Genomic DNA, 20,309 nt, shown 5'->3' on the forward strand with positions numbered 1-20,309 from the left:
CTGGAGAAAAACGAAGTGGCCCAGTAAGCTCAGAAATGCAAGAGGAAGAGAACATACCTTGTTTGTGATTAATCTTCAGGATGATTACTTGTATGAACTACAGCTCTTCTGTCAAACTAAACTGGCACAGTTTGACAAAGCTGTACAATGCCAGTGATTCTTTAAAATGGAGATTGGCTGAGTTGTAAGTTCTGCTGGAAGGGAATTTCATGAGAAGTGGGTGGGGGTGGACAGAGATTCTTCTATTGTTATCATATGTAAAATGTAATCGCCAGTTGTAATTGCCATTTATTAAAATGGCGGGGCAGTGTGGCACCCTTATTCTTAATCTCTTCTAGGCATCAGCAACAGCGATTGTGCTAGTCGCCTGCATATGTATCACAAACCAGCAAGCCATATGTCAGACTGAATGCATCTGATGTGTGTGTGTACAACAGTAGCAACAATGCAGAACATTAGTGGTGGTAGCTCCCCTGCTCCCCATGGCAACAGATGCATCTTTTGGGAAGCACTTCCTGCTTCACTTCCAGGTATGTGGCTACCATTGCAAGGGGACATGTAGCAGTCCTTTCAAGTGAGGAAGGGTATGTAGCCGACAATCCAGTTTAAAAGCAGCCAGGTGGCAACCTTAATGCTGTGCCTGGTGCCCAACTGTATACACAGAGAGCTCAACAAGACCACTGTCTTCCCCAATAAGCCAGTGCAACATCCAGTGGTTATATTCAGGTTGGAAAGTACTTTATAGGACATTAAAACATCACGATGTATGAAATGCAGTAGGGCTGGGAATTAAGTATGAAACAGAGAAAACTAATAAAGTGTTGACACTTGCAAGTGTCCTGTGAAAATTTACATTTTGAATGGTAGTTAACACCAATAGTAGTGCCTCAGGAATCAGCAGCCCTCAATTTGTTGAGTAGAGGTTTGGAGCAGTTTTTGTAATTTATTTTTTTATTAACTTGTGTTTTTAAGCACTGAATGCATCCTTGAATATTGCAAAAGCAGTCCTAAAGTATTTGTTTGTAACAAACACTGCCTTAAGAAAGAAAAAGGAAAAAACACACTGTTCCAACTGTTACCATTGGCCAAATATGTGATTTGTGTTTAAAGAAGGCAAAATAGCAAGTGGAATTAGAGTATATTATTTCCTGCAATGCTTGAGAGAGCAGTAATGCATATATATATATATAGTAATATAAAGCAAGTTGTGGCAATGTTTAGTTTTGAGAGTCTATGGCTAAATGTCTGTGAGGCAAGTTATTCCATAGTTTTTCTGAATCTTACAATGCCACATCAGACACAGTGGAAACTAATTTATCTGGATCTCCTGGAAAAGCATAATGAGTGGCCCAAAGGCTAGCGAAGTATTCATAAAGAGTGTTCAAGTCTGGCTAGGAGCTTACATATATAGAGGAACAAGTTTATCACCAGACAAATTATCTAAGTGGAGCTTAAGTGACAAAGAAATCAAATGACAAACTGTGGAAATAAGTCATTTATTCTGGGATGATATTGGTTTTTTAAAAAAATGTTAGTACTGGGAATCTACAATACTGATAGTTCCACAAACACCTATTTTCACTCTGCCACTTAAGTAAAAAAAAGAAAGAAAATACCCAGGAAAGTGTACAACAGAAAACAATACACATTTAAGCTTGTCTGGTGTACTAACACACATTTGTCAGGTGCTGCTGTCTTGCAAGACGGATGATGCAAGCAGGGACTGCCGTGTACTCCATTTAATCCAGGTGTCCAGTCAAGCTAGGAACTTTGGCTTGGGTACCCAAAGATGCTGTGCCTTAGCAACTGTGAAATGAAGAAGAGTTAAGTGGTGAAACACTCTTAGCCTTTAATTTTTATAGAACATGTTTAATGTTCAAAGTGGCCTTCTACATGGGAGAAAATAGCCTCTTGTCTGGACTAAAATACAATACAATGCAATACAAAAAAACAAAAAACCCAACCATTCCTTTACTTCAGAACTTATCAGTGCAAACTGGAAAACTGAAACCGGAATACGGCAGCTGTCACTTTCTGCATGCACTTGTTTTTCCTACAAGCCTCTCTTCAACTCTCCCAGAATCCTAAGGGTGCTGAAAATTCAATGTATTTTCTCATTTAAATCAGTGTACTTCTCTCATTTATATTAGCTTGGACTCAGAGATAGAAAAACCAGGACAAATGAACAGTTATGGTTCAGTCACACTTGAGAACAGCCTGGATTGTGAAGGCTTGGGATCTCACAAAAGTTGCCAATGTGGACTTAAATTTGCACAATTTACTCCAAAAGTCATTTTGGGGCACTTCACAGAATTTTGAATGGATCTCTTGGAAAATAAGGTAGCGTTTAGGAGGGAGGTGCAGATATGCTCCAAGAGCAGCAATTCCCCCATTTGACCTTTTGAACTTTAACAGACACTACCGTGATATTTCTTGGCAGCCATGAAGGCTGCAGGCATGGACTGCACACAGCCCTGGCCCACATCCACAGGACTGTACAGCTTGGTGTTCTCATACGCTACTTGATATGAAACATGAACTGCTGTTAGTGCAGTATAAAGAATATATGCATGCAAAGAGAACTGGCTCCTAGCTTAGCTCATAAATGAAGTCTGCTTCAGTTGACAATTACTAAGAGTTCAGAGCTTTGCAAAGCTTTTGGACTCAGGAGAATATCTAGAGAAGCAAGAGCCATAACAAGACTGAATAATATTCCTCAAGCCAGGGAACTGTATAACTGGATAAAAAGAATACCATAGCAGCCACAGCAATCCTGGTCTTTGAGGCTCCTTATTTTATTAATCTTAGACAAAAGTCATGAACTCTGAAAGAAGTGCCAAAGTGTGAGAAGGATTGCAAACCATTTGTTTAGCACCTCCCTCCACTGAGCTTCAGAATAAAAAATTTCTTCCAGCTTCCAAGTGAGCATAATTCTCTATCCTGTAAATTCAAGGATTTACAGCCTTAGCTTAAGATTCCAATCATTATGAAGAAGTAGGCATGAATGGAAAAAGAAAGGTCTACTTTCTCAAGCACTACCTCTCCCCAGTCCCCGGACCATGCAATCATCGTCCAAGGCCCTTCTTTGTGTACTCCTCCCCCAATTGTGGAATGCCATCCCCAAGCACCACTGTTACATAGCTTAAGTGCCAGACAAAAACATTCATATTTCGTCAGGCCTTTGGCTTTTAATTATCTGTAGTCCTTTTATATGGATACAATGTATTAATCTAGTTTTTAAAAACTGACTTGTCTTTTAGATTGTTTTTCAATGCTAGTTTTAATGTGTGTTTGCACGTATATGTTTAAAACTACTGCAAGTGGTTTTTAGTTGTCTTGGCAAAAAAAAGTGATCAATAAATTTAATTAATAATACCATCCTGAAAGTAGTACTGAAGTTTGACTTTAAGGTTTTAAACGCACACAAAAATAGTGGAACACCCTCCTTAGTCCCCAACATGGGCCTCTCCAGATATTGCTGGTCTCTGAACTCCCTTCAACTCCAATCAGTGGATAGAGATTATGTTAATTGTAGTCCAAAACATCTGGAAAGCACCAGAAGACTGTCCTAGAGCATCATGTTTGCAGTTGCTGAATTTTGCACACTTAAATTTTGCACACATCTTCTGCAAAGAAGGTTGCCATTAACCCAGCCAGTCTCATCAACATCTAGAAATGAGAAATCTACATTTGAAGTCTTACTGAAGTTGTTCCAAATCTATTGGGCAAGGATGGGGAAGCTTTTTTTGCTCAGATAAAGGGCCAGCTCTTTATCAGAATTGCCCTCAGTCCAAATATGACAAGTGGGTGTGGCTGCCTACCAGTCAACACCCTTATGGTGTTCCCAAACGTGCACTACTGCTGTGTGAAGAGCAAGAAAAAAAATCTTTCCAGCGCTTCACATAGCAGCATCAGGCACTTGGGAACCCCACGTTTCCTTCTCACCCTTCCATTGGGGAGTGGTGGAATGACAATGAAGCTTTCTTTCTGTCCTTCAGCTCTGACAAAGGAGGGAAAGCAATCTCCTTCCGCCCTCCGCAGAAAGGAAAGCAACATAACAAGCTATAACATGTGTATAACATTATGCACCTCGTATAATGGATGGAACACTTTTAATGACTTGTTCACACATAATGCCAAGTTTGACTTGCAATCCTAGCTCTTGGAAAGGAAGTGCCAACCGTGATTTGCCAGTTTTTATGCAACAACATAATACAGTTTGCTCCAAGCAAAAAATAGCAAATTGAATCAAAGAGCCAGGGTGGATGAAGAGAATGGATGCTCAAGGGTAAGGCTCCTTCCTGCAGTACCAAATGTGGGTCACCCAGGAGGTATTTGAACCCTTGGTGAAGTTCACCAGGCTGCCCACTACTCCATACCCCATTTCATGAATTGGGGAAATGTTTATTGGAAGTGCAAAATGACCACCTTTCATTCCTGTGCATTCAGCACCAAGCTTACCCAGCTCTCACCTGGTGTTGGCAGCAAGCCCGGTCTGCCACTAAGCAGTGGCCGCTTTGCAGGCAGATGTGGAGATGGAGGTAGGTGGACTGGTCTTTTAGCAGACTTTATCAGAAGTGGTGGAGGGTTGCCCTTTGGGCCAGCCAGCCCTGTTTGGAAAGAGGGAAGAAGAAAGCATGGAATGGGGGGAAATGGCCAACATTTCTTTATTAATTGGTCACTCAAACTAGAAATTATTATTTAATTTCACTATGGTTGCTATCCTGCCTTTCCACAAATATGCACCCCATGCTGCTAACATATATCAATGATTAGTATGTAATAATATACCAAGAAGTTGCACAACTAGCAGCTAAGAAGCAGGGTAAGATAAAAACAGCAGCCGAGTATAAAGCACCTACTATCGCTTACCAGCAGAATATAATCAACTCAACAAGCAGTAGGCCTGTCTTAATAAATGTTTCAGAAAAGGCACCAACTGAGGTTCTCTAGGAAAGAAGTTCCACAGTGTATGTGCAACCACTGAAAAGGCCCTCTCTCGTGTGCTGCCCAACTTGCCTCTGGTGCTAGCAGATGCAGAGAACAGCCTCTGCTGATTACCTACAATATCTGGGCATGCTCATATTGAAGGAGGTACTTTTTCATATAGTTATTTTCCAGTAGGCCTTATCCAAAGGGTTTTTTGTTTTTAAAGAAATTGATTCAAAGAGTGATATTACACTGCATATGTAGCATATATGTATGTACAATGCATATTTTAACATTTCTGGTGGACCAATTAAGTTTCACTGTTAGTTACCCTGGGTTTCTCATCTCACCTCAGGTCTTATTCCAGAGTTAACCATCAACCACACCCACCCTTCTATTTCCACTTTCCTTTCCCTGCTTCACTGTAAATCTTTAATAAAACATCAATACAGTTAACAGGGTTACCAACCTGGTGTGGGAAGAAGACCTGTCAACGGTCTTTCACCCAACAAAGCTGGCTTAGCTGAAGATACAGATGACTGGCCTAACACAGAATTCCGGCCAGGAGTTGGAAGAAGGGGTGGGGGTTTGCTTAGAGTCTGGGGGAGAGCACTAGTGCTTGGCCGGACACTTGCTGGATACACCGTGTCTTCAGCTGCAACAGCTAAAGGGTCTGTTTCTGCAACAAAGCCTGGTTTAGGAGAACCAAGAGTTAGCAAGCAACACACAATGATTAGTGAACACTCGATTTATTAAAAGCAAAGACTGTAGTTTGCCTCGGATTTATGGGAATAACACACTCTTTAACTACCTACTTTTTCCCCTCAGGGAAATACCTCAGATCTTTTAAAGACGCCTCAAGTTAGATTTACAGACGTAAGTTGAATTTATTTTAAGGACTGAGCTTCTGAACTCTTCAGTTTGCAGAACATAATAAAGGGGTCGGGTCTGCCATTGTTTTTGCGAATATTAAGGTTTCATATTTTAATTTAATAACTTGTTATAAGTGTAATGTCTTTTTGCCAGGTGAAATGTGATGGTTACCAGAGGGTGGCAACGAACAATGGAAGTGCTTGCTCTTTAAGACTGTTTTTCCACACTGGCCTGGGGCTCTTCCATGGAATACTTCTTGTCACCCCATAATGTGGTAGCTTAATTCCTGCCTTCCATCATTAAGAACTTAGCAAGCAACAGTAAAAGCCCTGCCACACGATAAAAACACGCAGTTTCCCCCCGCAAGTGTATGAATGGGACTTTTAAAAACTGTCTTCTTGCACAGCAGTAACAACATGCTTTGAAGGCCTAGCTGGAAACAAGAGTCACTGTGTAAAGAAGAGCTGTGTGCATGCGTGTCGTGTGATGTACATGTGAGAGTCTGGATTCATTTTAACCACCAACACACACCCAGGCAAGACCTGCTGGAAATATTACCCACCAATACCACATTATAAAACTATGTCTACAAAGCCCAAAAAAGAGCAAGGTAGTTTTAAGAAGTGTTCACATTCCAGTTAGAAGTAAGATTTTATGGCTTGGGGATGGGGTAGGATTAACCTTTACATTCCATATTTTGATTATTATTTTTAATATAAGTTTTAACCAAGAGCCCGTTTTAAAATAGTGGGATTTATAGGGACATTCTTGGGGAACAGGTGGGAAAGTAATGAATACCTTCAAGCTTATTTCTCCTGGTCTTCAGGAAGTCACTTATTGAGTTCAATTCTTCCATATACAAATGTTTTCCCTCACTTAACAGAAAGAGGAGATGTCTAATGCCTAGAGGCACATGGTAACTGTCATAGAGATCCCGCTCTAGGTAGTCATTCGCCAGATCAGCTGCTTTGTGTGAAATCTCTGTGCGTTCCTGTTGTTCGCGCTCAGCACAAATTTTCTCAAACGCCTTAGCTATCAGAGCCAATGCATCCTCCATGGGCATATTACGGTGTACTATAGAGAAGAGAGATACCTTGCTTTTTAAAAGGTTACATCAAGACAAAACCAAACACAAAACTGCTGTGTTCCTGAACCATTATTCTGAAGTTCAAAGTCAACGTCTGTTTCAATACGAGCAAATTTATATTTTTAACTGAATGTTATATGTTCATGATTCAACACAAACATGTTCAGTTCTATTAAGTGTAATGTGCACATTTAACTAGTGAGATCTCATTTGTGTGTTCATTTAAAGTAAGTTAATTCCATGCTTGGAACAATTTTACAAAAACTTTTCTAAATAGAGGAACAGTTCTAAGAAATTAGTGTTGAAGGTGGGTTTGTTTGCTTTTTAAGATCCAGAGAAAATACCCAACCCAATGGTTTACTTTATTGTTTCAGACAGAAGGCGAAATCTGAGAAGTGTACAAAAACACCCTCCAGTAAGATGAAATAAATTTTGCTCAGTGTAGAAAGGGTTTACAATTGTATGAATATTTAATAAATGGAAAAAATGTTCCTCAGCACATCCAGCAGTTTTGTGAAGCAGTATTAATTTTCAGTTAGAAGTGTTATTCCAACTTGTGACATGTTTTAATATTGTATATGTGTTGAGGAGGAGATCTAGATAGCATATTATGAATGGGGACCGTTTCTGAATGAATCTAAACTTACTTTTGATAGACTGATGAAGCATGATTACGGTGCAAGAGGAAAGTGTTACGTTAGATGGTTCAACAAGAACACAGAATGGGGAACCATCATTTTTAACTTCTTGTAGGGCACGTGTAAGACCTGATTCAGATGTAAGGTATATCATTTCCACAACAAGGCCATGATCCTGCAACCGATGGCCTATGGCTGTTGAATATTCCCTTGAAGGAAAAAAAGAAGAAGCAAGTTATTTTACAAATAATTCCTCCTCAAATATTAGTGCCAGTGTTCTAGTCGCTGCCATTATGTGTGCACGGAGAAGACTCAAGAGTACCAGACTTGTTATGTCAACAGTATTCCTTTGGGATTCAGGCAACCCACTGGAACTGGGAAGAGTGAGCAGATCTGGTTTGGATGGTGGACTTAAACAATAACTGAGCAGTTGTTTATGCAAATGGAAGCTTCATTGTGAACAAGGCCTATCCCAACTGCAGGGTATATACAGAGCTTAGGGTTGGAAGCTATAATTGAATGTTAAGAGTGTCTGACAACATATTATGATTTTCAATTATACTTTTTAACTATATGCTCTATACCAGTGTTTCCCAACCTTGTGCCTCCAGATGTTTTTGGCCTACAACTCCCATCATCCCTAGCTAGCAAGACCAGTGGTCAGGGATGATGGGAGTTGTAGGCCAAAAACATCTGGAGGCACAAGGTTGGGAAACACTGCTCTATACTGACATACACTTGTTGGTGAGGCAATACACTTCTTATTTTCATTTAGTTTTCCCTTTTGGGAAACACAGATTTCTTTATCATACCAAACTGAATAGCAAAGCCTTTGGCTGCCTGAGGAATCCATTCAAGCAAGGCTGCATAGAGTCCTGAACTGGGATACATGGGTTCAATTTTCCAGCTGCTGTTAAGCTGCAAAACCGCTTGGCGTCAAGGAACATTTGGACAAAATACACTTAAGTGTGGACTCATGAACACCTGTAAAATAGGAATTTGTGGGGTTTGGAAACAGGTGTGTATGGAAATTTGTTTATCACTGTGTGATTAATTGCACCATAATTGATAATGCGATAATGCGCATGTGAAGACATGTCAACTTTATATTCTGTTATTTTAAATGTATTTTTGAATCCAAATTGGTAGGACAGCAAGAATTAAATATCAAAGTAATTAGGAAAATTACCACCTGGTTATGGCAATACATGTATTCTTTGACTTTTACTAGCACTTTATAAACAAAAAACACCTTTTGTGTTATGAAATCATGGCAATGCAACTAGGTTCTCAATCTGGGTCATTCTGTGCTAAATATGGACAGGAAATCAATTTCAAAGGCTTTAATTTTACAACCAAGATAAAAAGATAAAATCATGTGGGCAAAACACTCAAGTTTATCCAGTTAGATGGCACTGAGTGCCAGCCAGGATAATATAATGTGATTAACTATGGGTACCCCAGCCTTTGTAATATATGTTGGTTCACATACCTGGAGCTTCAGCAATATAAAATATAGGTACTATGCACAGAACATGCACTGTGATGTTAAAAGTCTGTGTCCATGAAGTGTAAAATGAATTGCCAATGTTGAAATTAATAGAAAGTACAATATTAGAGGGCTTTAAAGGCATGCATTAACCTCAGCTACCTGAGAAAGTATGAACAGTTGCTAACTAACATTTTATTACATTTGGGCAAACGTTTTAGTAAGTGTTACTTTGCAATGACTCTTCTGGGTTTAAAAAGGGAGGCGGTCATTCAACCAGAAAGGAAGGTGCTCGTGTTCTGAAGATTGTAGGAAGAGGTCTAACGAGAGACCCAAATGATTGATATCTCCAATATATCCCGCTCTATGGACTCCCAAGATCTGCGAGTGATATTAGCGGCCCAATGGATGAAAGGCAGAAATGTATTCAACATTTCCATGTGCTACTGTATGGGAAATTAGAAGAGGTCATGGAAATCGCTTACTAAAGCAAAGCAAAAAATCTAATACAACCACCCTATATTTTTCTTATTAGTATAATATCCAAGGGAAAGTTAAGAATGTTTAAGGCATGCTTAAACATCATCACACAGATTCAATATACTTTCAGTGAATAAGGTGTTCAAATTATGCTGGTAACTTTTTCAGTGAAAGCCTACAGCTAACTGTGGCACTTTAAAAGAGATGGCCATTACTGTTTTGACTCAAAATATGCTTGACCATTATGTGGAGAATCAGAAAACAGTTTTCAGTGGGGTGGTTTCAGAGCAAATTAAGAAGCTCTAGTTAATATTATAACAGACTGAAGAGTCAGGTTGGAATGACAAAGTGAGAAAGACTTGGTTGAAATATCATAGAAATTTCATTGCTTAGAAGCAGAAGCATCATATTTGTCTTGAACTGATAGACACCCTTTGTATTAGAAAATATTCTGGGCAGGGGCCACACCAAAATGTTAAAAACAATGAAAGGTATTAACAAGTAGTTGAGTACAAGACTATAAATATGTATTTTGTTTTAAGAAGAATATAAAAGAAGTAAAAGCTATTTTAAGAAGCAACCTAGAATGTTAAATATCAGGTGCTGATATGCTTATTGAAGTTCCTAGCATTCCAAGTCGGCTTACGTAAACACTCAGTACTCAATAACAGTACAATCTAATTGATTAAACAATCTTACAGGCTGCCAGACTACCAACTTTATGAAAACCCACAGTCCTGTAAACCTAGAGTATGCTTCGTGAACAAGATTCATTTAGCTTAGTTTGTCATTCAAACGTTAATCTTAAAAAGTGTTGAAATATTGAGAAAGTGGGTTGCTGTTTTTTAAAGTCTAATTACCAGCACTACATTATGGGAACATCAAATTTCTGTTTGGGCAATCAAGGAAAAAGTGGGTTTATAAATGGAAACTTTAAGATTGCAGAATAATCTCTTAATGTAAGCACTTATAGTATTTAATATACAAAAAAAGAGAAACTTCTTTTGGTTCATATTGTACATTTAAGATTCAGAGAGTATGGGGTGGGATATACGTGGAGAATTGGATTCAAAATTATTAATGTCATAAAATTTATAGACCGCTTGGCTGTAAAAAAGCAAAAAAAGCCTCAAAGCGGTTTACCAAAAGATACAAGAAAATCAAAGGGGGGGGGGATTCATATATGCAACCTGCTAGTTGATGGATAAAGACTGTATTTACCGTGATACAAATTAACAACACTGCAACACTGTTTAAAGCGACCTTCCTGCTAAGTATAAACTGGTAATCAAAAGTAACAGCTTCAAGAAGCACATGAATTAAGCCCCAAACTGCACTGGATCATGGCAGGCCCACATCTTTAAATGAAAGTCTGCCACACTATACAAATCAGTTTTGGGGGGGAGGGGTTGTTTAAAGGGCACAAAGAGTGTGGGTGGTAGGAGCTGACTCCCCTTACTTTTATCCCCAGGGCCCATACCACTAAGTGCTTTTCCCAGGACAGCTCCAATACCAACACAGCTAAGAAGAAAAGAACCTGAGGGAAAGTTTTGGCATGTCCCTTTAATATCTCTCCTTACATGCAAATAAGGCAGGTCCAACTTTAAAGACACACCCCTGCTGCTATCCCATATAAAACAGGCTTTAGGCTTGCATAACTGTCACAGCTGGTACCATTTCAGGTAAAATTTTGGTATGGAAGCAGAGAAATCCTAAAAAGATTAGCTGTATTTGCTCAAAAAAGAATTACACATTAAGATGTTAGCTCACAGCTCAGCTTGAATCCTTAAGTACATCTTTAAAAACAAACTCACGCTTGATCCTTGCTGATGGAAACAATGACACAGTCTGAAGGTCTGTCTTTGTCATACTCCTTCTTTAACTGCTGGTAAAACTGCAAGTACAGCTTGTCCCGAAGAACGTCCTTTGTGTAGTCATCATCTAAAGAGATACCCAGACAGGCTGAAGTGGAGTTGCTTAAAGGACTGCACCCTCTCCTTGCTAAGACAATTGCAATTTCAGGGTAGGCAAGTCAACACATTTTAATAGCTCCCAAGTAAACAGTCAGAATTTAGGAATACATAACAGGCATCTTGGCCCACAGGACTGAGAAACAGAAGGCAACAATATTTGACATGACTATCACTGATCATCGGTGCAAGCCGCCAGAGAAACTCTCTCTTACCTTTTTGAGAATATTGGTATCTCTCATAATTATCTTCATTCCCTGTTGATGGATGATATTGCTGCCCAAAGAGTTCTTCAAAGCTAACCATACAAGACACAAAAGTGAATCAAGCAGAGTTAAAATAAAGCTTCCTGTTTTTGAAGAGTACTCTTTCTCTTTACCTTCTCATACTGGGGCGTGTGATTAATGTATAAACATTTTTCTTGATGAAGCATGCTGCTGGTCACTTAGTGCAATGCTTATACCAGTGATACAGCTAATTGGGACCCCAGAAGACAAGGGCATAGTGGGGTGTCCTGGTAATATTGTTGAGGGAGGCATGTGACTGAACATTTGAATCAATGTTTAATAATATGAAGGTATAAAATAAAGAATAAATAAATCACATGGCATTATATATATATAACATGTGTGCATGTTATGTGTACCTGTGGCTCTTGGGCTGCTGTCCCCCCCCCCCCATTTGATTCAATTTGTTTAGGAGATTAACTGCTGGCATTTGCTTCAAACTGAATTGTAAATCACCTTCTAAACTGAAAGTATATAGCATATATCTAGGTGCAATTTTAGAGCACAGGAAATTCACTTGTAGCAGGCAAGACTCAGGTACTTATTTGTCGGCATCATCTACTTTGATTGGCAGCCACTTTCCAACATCTCAAGACAGCAGTTTTACACACCATCTGCTATCCTTCCTTTTCTAACTGGAGATGTCAGGAAATGCACCTGTGACCTTGTGCATGCTGAGCATGTGCTCTACCACGGAGCTGTGGTCCTCCCAAATTTAGGGTAGTCTCATGGCATGAGAAACTGTCTGGTCAGTGTGGTGCTGGGCATGCTATGCAAAGACCACAGCTTCGCATGGAATCAGCGCCTGCCTAAAGCCACCATGTAAGAGCCATATGGGCTGGTTTTAGCAGTTATGCTCAAAGAGAGCTTGAGATCAGCCACTTCTAGGTGTTGGGAATAAATATATTATGGAAATTCAGCCTTTTCTAAAAGCTAAAAATAAAAGTGTATGTATGAACTTCATATGATGTTATACCCTTAAAGTGAATTCATAAAGAGCCAATTAAAAAGAAACCATACTTAAATCCTACGTTCTAATTGAATACACTGAACTTTCAAAACACTGTTACGTGCTGAATCCATTGGTCTGTATCTGTTTCAAAATAGTAAATAGCCCAGTTTTCCTGAAATGTCTCAATATATCTGATGAAAAGAAGAAATTTTAGGACATGAGCTTATTTGTTAACATTGGGTTTCACATCTTCTTTGAGCTTTGGGGATGGGGTCAGGTTATTATTCAAATAAGTACTGAGAAAAACCCCTCTAACCTGTTAGCATCTTCATAGTCCTTCGAATAACCCTCTGGAGACGAGTAAGAGCTCTTCTGAAAGGTTTTGTAAGGATTTATGCTGCAAGGCACAAAAATTGTAACATATTTAAGATGCTGGATTGCCATTGTTTGCACCTCTTCTGGAAAGCTCAGTTCTACTTTTACAATATAGTACAAGATTGCCAGCTTCATCTATGTGCAGTTATTTACCAGAAATCCCACTAGGTGGTTGATTCCTCAGCCAGCTTTGCCTGCTGGCCACTTATGGATACTCATGGAAATACAACCACATTCTGAAAAGAGAAAGTGTGATAGGCTAATGAGCTGCTCCACTGTACTGACTCTTTGCACAACTGGTATTGGCTTCCTATGCTTATTTTTCTACCCAAAAATGTAACTGCCGGAGAAATTGTGTACTCATTCCCCTCAAAACAGAACCACAAAGTTAAACAACTGACCTAGGATAACAAATGCTAGTAGGGTGAATCAGAGAAGAAGCTAATTCAAAAGAACAACAACAGCACAAGCAATGTCTCCTTTTTATATTTAAATGTAAAAAGACAACATAACCATTAAACTATTTGAAGGTTTATTTAAAAAAGTATTTTAAATGCTTAAAACATTGAGGATTACTTACTCTAGAAGTCGTGGAATCCATCCAGGTCTATGCCTAGACCGAAAGTGGAAAAAAGTAGGTTAACTTATGCAGAAGATATGCTGCAAGCATCTGTCATTAATTACATCACTGTAGAAGTAAAAGGTGCAAATTGTCTTAGAATATGAAGACCTTATAAATCCCAAATGCTTTAAGACAGAATGATAAGCTGAAAGGATAAAATATGAAATTATGTCTTTTTTTAAAATGGGGGAAGAACAGAAGCCAGTATTGCCTGTATTAATATTCTTTTTTATTATTACCTACCATTCACCCTAAAAAAAAACATTAAAAACAATTTTTAAAAACTTAAAATCAGAAAAATAAGGTGCATGACTCACATACACATAGAAGTGCACAGAAATTCACCTAGAAGTATATATCATAAATGTAAAATGTAAGAAAAAAAATCCCTCAAATAATTATCAATGAAATATTTTGATGCTCTTGGAGGATGGGAGGAATTAAATATACAAAATAATAAAGGTGTAATAGATTGGTCTATGAAAAGTCTGAGGGTATCTTACAAAAAGTTACAACCCAAGACATACTAAATTCTGATCTCTTAAATGAAGAAATACTTAAGTGCATTTTTTTTTTACAATGGGACCATCTATTAAAAGAAAAAGGTGAAAACATGATGCATCAGAAACCCAGTTGGAAGCAAGGCATCTTAAGAAATGCTTATTCTGGTTCTGAACAGGAAGGATAATGTTCAACAATCTGATTTCTTGGGAAAGAGGTCTGAACCTAGAGAGAGATAGCTATAGAGCAACTCAAACATAATAGACTTTCAACAGTGTAAAGAAGAAACGATTTAACATCATAAAGCATTAAGAGAAGAAAAATAATAAGAGATATGATGATTTAAGGAAGCTGCAGCATGCTACTCATGTCAATGAATTATGTCAATGATTCCCTTGAACCACTACAATATAGTATTATATTTTAAGTCTAGAAGCCATATCACGGGGAATGACACAAATAGTGCAACCACCCTTTCCTGCCCCCTTCCAGATGAACTCAGCAATCCAGCTGTGCTACACATATTTGTTTAAGCTGCTGGATTTGAAGTCTGCACAGGTTGGGTAGAGAAACCCATCCAAAAGAAAAAAGGACAACAGATGTATAGTCTGGAAAGTTATGTCAAGTATCAGAGACAGCATAAGGATGACAGCTGCCTGGTCTTGCCTCATTTGTTGTTAACTATAGCTAAAGGACAGATAAAAACAAATTCAGTTCGAAGCTTAACTTCGAACATAAGAAGCATCGTTCTGAACCCTTTAAGCAGAGCTTCCATCTAAATACACAAACATATAAAGCCCAAGAGGCCAAGAAACTCAGTGTTCATTATACTGCCCAACAATGTAATGGTACTAAATATAGCACACAACTCCAATCTTTTACTCCAAGTAAAGTTACTCTTCATTTTTTTATTTTTTATTTTGCCACCCAAGTAAAGTTACTCTTCAAGTAATCCTTGTTGGTACAGAAATGTCCCACTGTGCAAGACATTTATTTGGCATGCACTAGTTGGTGTACTGAAGCAACTAGAAAACAAGGTGGGATAAACCCCCCAGGACAAGCAGTGTTGCCAAGGAATATGTGATAATAACAGCCATTTGCTGGTGCAAAGCAGCAACAGAGAGCTGCTTTTTCATGTAAGAAATATACTTGAGGTAACTACTTATGAGGTTCCATCTTAAAATGTCAAGGTTATCTCATCAGTGCACCAGTTGCTAGCAATGAGCTGAGAAAACTATTATTAGCTTCTAAAACAGAAGGGAGATTGGTAATATTATTCAGTAAACCCAGTACAGCAAATGCTTTTTCTTCTCACCAATAATTTATTTCAACTGCCTCAAATGTTTCTTACTAAGGAAAGAGTCTCATTTTTTAAAATTCCACTTGCTTTCCTCATCTCACTCAATTCTAGAAGATAGAGTAGTTGCAGAAGGCCAAACATTGTTTGGTGGTTGTTTATAACCTCACTGCGTGGTTACCAGTAATCATGGCAACTGATCATGCCATGAGATAAAGCTGTTATTATTTAATGTACTTAAATAATATTACAGTGCCCCCCATCACCCTGCATTTTCCGTGCTGCCACATGGTAACATCCTCTTCACTGCGTGGGTAGTCACTACAGGACTTGAAATGAGAAATGAGAACAAGATTGTAGAGGAGCACATGCTCTGAATGCAGAAGCTTCCGTCTCGAGCATCTCCAGGAAGGCCTGGCAAAGAGTTCTGTCTGAAACCCTGGAAAGCTGTGGCCAGTCAGCACAGCGATAGATAGCACTGAGCTGGAGACCAAATGTCTGACTTGAACTAAAGCAAATACCTGTCACTAACGAGGTGGAGGGGGGTGATAGGCTGTGACCATAATATATTTATGGGGTAGAATTCCACATGGACTGTAACAAATGTTTGGACTGCGCAATCATTTCAGATTGAAAGACAGAACGCTCCCCCCATTACATCCTGATCTGGGGGTTTTCCTGACAACCCCAGAACCACTTTTTGGGCGGGTGCAGGCAGGAGAGGGGTAGAAAGCCCTGTTGCGCAATTGGAAGCCCTTTAAGTGAATTTCGCCTGTAGTTTCTAAAGGTTTTATAATTGCACTTACATTTATGCGCAGAATTCTGAATGACATCAACGGGATTATCTCTTGTATTATTAAATGTCAACTTCAAAGTATTTAGCAGAGCACTTAGAAACATATACTGTGTTGCTTTTAAAAGGAAATGATCATTAAATTGGGAGTAAAGCAGGGGCAGGGAAGTTCTGCCCCTCCAGATGTTGTTAGACCAGCTCTCATCATCCCTGAATATTACTCATGCAGGCTGGGGCTAATGGAAGTTGGCATCCAATAACATCTGGAGTGCCACAGATTTTCCACCCTTCGACTAAATAATTAAGAGCATTTTACTAACTCTGAAGTAGAAGTAGTAGTAAAACAATTTAACTACAGCTTCTGGGATTATTAAATTCCAACCAATCATTTTTAACTATAGAAGAACAAACAGATAATGCAATGTTATTTTACCTCTTTTCTGGAACAGGTGTTTGTGCTTGATCTGTAGTTACTTTGACCCACGAAGACATTTCAGTTTCTATATGAGGGGGGGGGAAACTATTATTTTCATCAGGGTGAATTATTTCCAAAATAAAAATATTTCACAGACCTTCTCTTCACATGACAACCATTACACCAATAAAGACACAGTTAACCACATGTTTCCTTCAGACTATCACTTCATTCCTGAAATGAAACAAAGGCCAAATGTTCAAGACATTTTCTTACTCCAAATTAACTTGTTCATTAACTATATTCACCTTTTCACTCACAAAAAAGTGAAGGAACTGCAAAAAATATTACCAGGATACTGGGTCAAGTAGACTTGCTTTCTAATGTCATTTATTTTGAGGGAGTCTCCAGGTTCACATTCAAAGTCTATTAATATTTAGTATTAGAAATGTCTTTTCCCAAGTCAGGTTAACTGAAAGCTTTATGAATTTAGAAATTCCCCCATGGTATGTGACCTTCTTGAAACTATATTTTTATGTGTTTATGTACCACTATAGTCTAGCTTACATGGGATATTCTTTGGGGGTGGGCAAATCCCACCTAAATGAAGAGACAGGTTGTGGACTGAACTTTCTGTTCTTTTCCACTAAAAAAAAAAATGCTTCTCCAATAAGGAAGGATGCCTTATGTTTTTCCATCACAAGAGCGCAGAAAAAACACACTCTTACCCTCTCTGGGGAACTTCAGTCCACAAAATGCTGCATATAATTACAGGCTACCAGTTCAAACACGATTACATACATTGTGCAAAAAACACACAAAGCAGCGCAAATATAGATTAAGATAGCAGGGAGGGATTTGGAGATTCTTTGATTAAGCAGAGGAAGAGGACATGTAATACAAATTCTGCCAAATATATAAATATTGTTACAAAAGCTGGATGCCTGCCTCCCTCTCTCTGCCAATGGGTGGCAAGAGCCCATGGCTCACACCTGGGGCAAGAAGCTCTATTATATTTTAATGTCCTCTATTGTTTTCTTGATAGCCTTAGCTTAGCCAGGTAGGTTTGCATAAACCAGCCCAGGAATTTGCTGTTAAGGACTGCAATTAGTCCTACAGGAAAAAGCAAGGTATAGTATGCAGATGATCAGCATATATAATGAGACAGAAATCCAATATCTATATTGAGACCTGGTCTCCCCATAGTTTTCAGTTTAGTGATAAGTTGACATTCATAAACCTCTCTTTCAAGTCTGTTTCTGAAATTCTTTTGTAATAAGACAGCTGCTTTGAGATCCTGTATTGAATGTCCTGAGAGAGTGACGTAGTCTCCTACTGGCTTCTCTGTCTTGTGATTCCTGATGTCAGATTTATGTCCATTTATCATTGGATTCCTGTTCAGTCGTTAACAGTCGTCAACAGGTTTACCATACCCATTGAGTCAATCACCCATCTCTTGCTACCCTCCTGAGAAACATCCCACCCCACCCTCCCACTATATATAAGGGTCTGGTGACTTCTGTTTCAGTGTACTGTATCTGAAGAAGTGTGCATGCACAAACTTAGCTGGTCTCTAAGGTGCAACTGGACAATTTTTTATTTTTTAATATATATTTCAACCATGTCAGACCAACACAGCTACTTACCTGAATCTAATACCTAGAAAAGGCAGCTTAGAATAAAAGCAGCTATGGGTGTTGGGGTGTTGTGAGGGAGAGCAGGAGTGGAGCGCTTCCCACTCTAAAGCCACAAGGGTCTTTTTGCCAAAATATTTTTTATTTTTTAGCCAAAAAATTTCAGTATGGGTGTGGAGGAGAGGAATAGGAAATGGTTCACATTGAGTTTCTTCAAAGGCTCATAGTTGGGAAAGATTTGCAAGAGTCTCATTCTGTTTTGGATTTTTAATGGTAGAGCATCTTAACGTTTTGCTGTGGATTGTGCATTTGTGTGCCTCCCCAATACCAAATGTTATTGAGAGCCAGCATGGTTACAGCACTGGACCTGGGAGACCAAGATTTCAATCCTCACTGGGTGACCTCTGCCAGTCACTCCCTTTCAGCCTAAACTACCTAACCTACTTCATGGGGGTAAAAAGGGAAGGAGGAGGAGGCCTAGGTACACCATTTTGAGCTCCTTAGAGGAAAGCTTGGATATAAAGACTAAAACAAACTAATAATGAGCCGATGCACCACTTCAGTTAAGCATGTGAGACTAGGAACAAGAAGACCCAGCTTCAAATCTCTACTCAAGCCCATCCCCCCAAAAGCAAAAGCTCTTTGGGTGAGCTTGAGCCTGTCGCATTCAACTACCTCGTAGGACTGTTGTGAGAATAACATGGTAGCGAGGAAGGGAGAAGGAGGAGGACCATGTTATGCCACCCTGAGTTCCTGGCATAAAGGACGGATGAAGAAAAACACAATGGTGATTATAAACAACCCAGAGACCCGGGGAGTAATGCGGAACAAATATGCAATCCACTTCCCCACCTCGAATCGCCGTCTTGCTACCCTCTTCCCAGTCGAGCCCCCCCCCCCGTCCCAACTCACACGTTCAAGGCTTCACGAATCTTCTTCCGCCGCCGCCGCCCCCCGAAACGGCCTCAACCTTTTCTTTCCCTTCCCGCAGATGAAACAGTCAGGAAGAAACTGGGAGGGAGCGCGGCCGGGGCGATAACAACAGCGGTGGCAACAACAGCGGCAGCGGCGGCGGCGTGAATCAAAGACAAACACGCTACCGCCCATCCCCGGCTCCTCCTCTTCCGCGGGGCGGAGCATCCTTCGTGCGCCTGCCTGCCAGCCCGAGGGCCGAAAGCGAAGGGCGGCCATCGCACGAGCACAGCGCCCCCGGCGCCGTGGCTGAGCTAGGCCCCGGCCTGCTTGGTTTCCATGGCAACGGCACGGCAGTCTGCGGCGACTCCGCGGCCTCAAAATGCATCCCTATGTACGCTTAGCTGGCTTGTTGATTCGAAATGTTTCTCAGCCGCCTTTCTTCCAGTGGGGGCTTACAAAGGACAGGAACGTCATTCAGTCAAGAGTGCGAATACAGTACAATAACAACAAAGGATCTGATCCTGTCTCTTCTTCCCAGTCCTAGTCCAAAACAGTGTTAAGAAACTTATATATGAAAGTAAGGGGCTAAATGACACCTTAAACCTAGGGTGTGGGCGCAACAACGGAATGTCTAGGTGTGTTTTTTTCATAACAAGAATAGAAAGCTGAAAATGAATGAACTGCCCCTAAAATATTATGTTCGTTTTTCACATTGTCTCTAGTCCTTCCCCTGCTCAGCCCCCTAATATTCTTAAGAGGGTCTCTTCTCCAGTCTTCAGAGTAACTGGAAGTGGGGAGGCAGAAAAAGGTCCCCCTTTCCTTCCACTCTGCAGTTTTAAACTGAAATCTTAGGCGCAGTACTGCGCCCAGAACTCAGAAGCTGCTCCCGCTAATGAAATTCCCTGTCGCAAAATGCCCCTAGAATAATGGGAGTTTCAAACACTGGTCTAAAATTATAAGCAACTAGAGGACATGGCTGCATGGCTCCAATCCTGTTTTTGCTTCATCCTGGGGGTATAAGTTCCAGTGAGGTTTATTTCTGAGTTAAAAGT

At 39.8% G+C, this 20,309-nt stretch overlaps 2 protein-coding genes across 4 annotated transcripts in view; both read right to left on the minus strand.

Annotated features, from left to right (window-relative positions):
* ZNF423 (zinc finger protein 423) overlaps nt 1-20,309 on the minus strand; it is a 422,985-nt gene that overhangs the window by 351,042 nt on the left and 51,634 nt on the right. The window lies entirely within an intron of this gene.
* LOC310849807 (uncharacterized protein) lies at nt 1,478-19,566 on the minus strand. 3 transcript variants are annotated; one of them, XM_083750528.1, is made up of 11 exons: nt 19,255-19,566; nt 16,727-16,793; nt 13,661-13,693; nt 13,022-13,102; nt 11,682-11,764; nt 11,311-11,437; nt 7,537-7,736; nt 6,601-6,876; nt 5,399-5,620; nt 4,473-4,610; nt 1,478-1,806 (listed from the first exon to the last, which is right to left on the minus strand). In XM_083750528.1, exons 2-11 carry the CDS (start codon nt 16,783-16,785, stop codon nt 1,757-1,759), a joined length of 1,269 nt encoding a protein of 422 aa, XP_083606654.1. In that variant the 5' UTR covers nt 16,786-16,793; nt 19,255-19,566; the 3' UTR covers nt 1,478-1,756. The 3 variants fall into 3 exon arrangements, with proteins under 3 accessions (XP_083606654.1, XP_083606653.1, XP_083606655.1); XM_083750527.1 differs by lacking the exon at nt 19,255-19,566 and adding an exon at nt 19,018-19,117; XM_083750529.1 differs by lacking the exon at nt 19,255-19,566 and adding an exon at nt 17,701-17,816.

The sequence above is a fragment of the Podarcis gaigeae genome (genome assembly GCF_964106915.1).
Source record: "Podarcis gaigeae genome assembly, chromosome: 8".
NCBI classification, from domain to species: domain Eukaryota; kingdom Metazoa; phylum Chordata; class Lepidosauria; order Squamata; family Lacertidae; genus Podarcis; species Podarcis gaigeae.

What these genes read in the sequence shown, in the direction of transcription:
- LOC310849807 (XM_083750527.1), bottom strand. Translation starts at nt 19,102, where the DNA reads ATGCCAGGAACTCAGGGTGGCATAACATGGTCCTCCTCCTTCTCCCTT. An exon ending in TGGATTCCACGACTTCTAGA is followed by an intron (nt 13,103 to 13,660) that starts GTAAGTAATCCT and finishes TGTGCCTTGCAG; the next exon opens with CATAAATCCTTACAAAACCT. An exon ending in CAGGAGAAATAAGCTTGAAG is followed by an intron (nt 5,621 to 6,600) that starts GTATTCATTACT and finishes CTCCTAAACCAG; the next exon opens with GCTTTGTTGCAGAAACAGAC.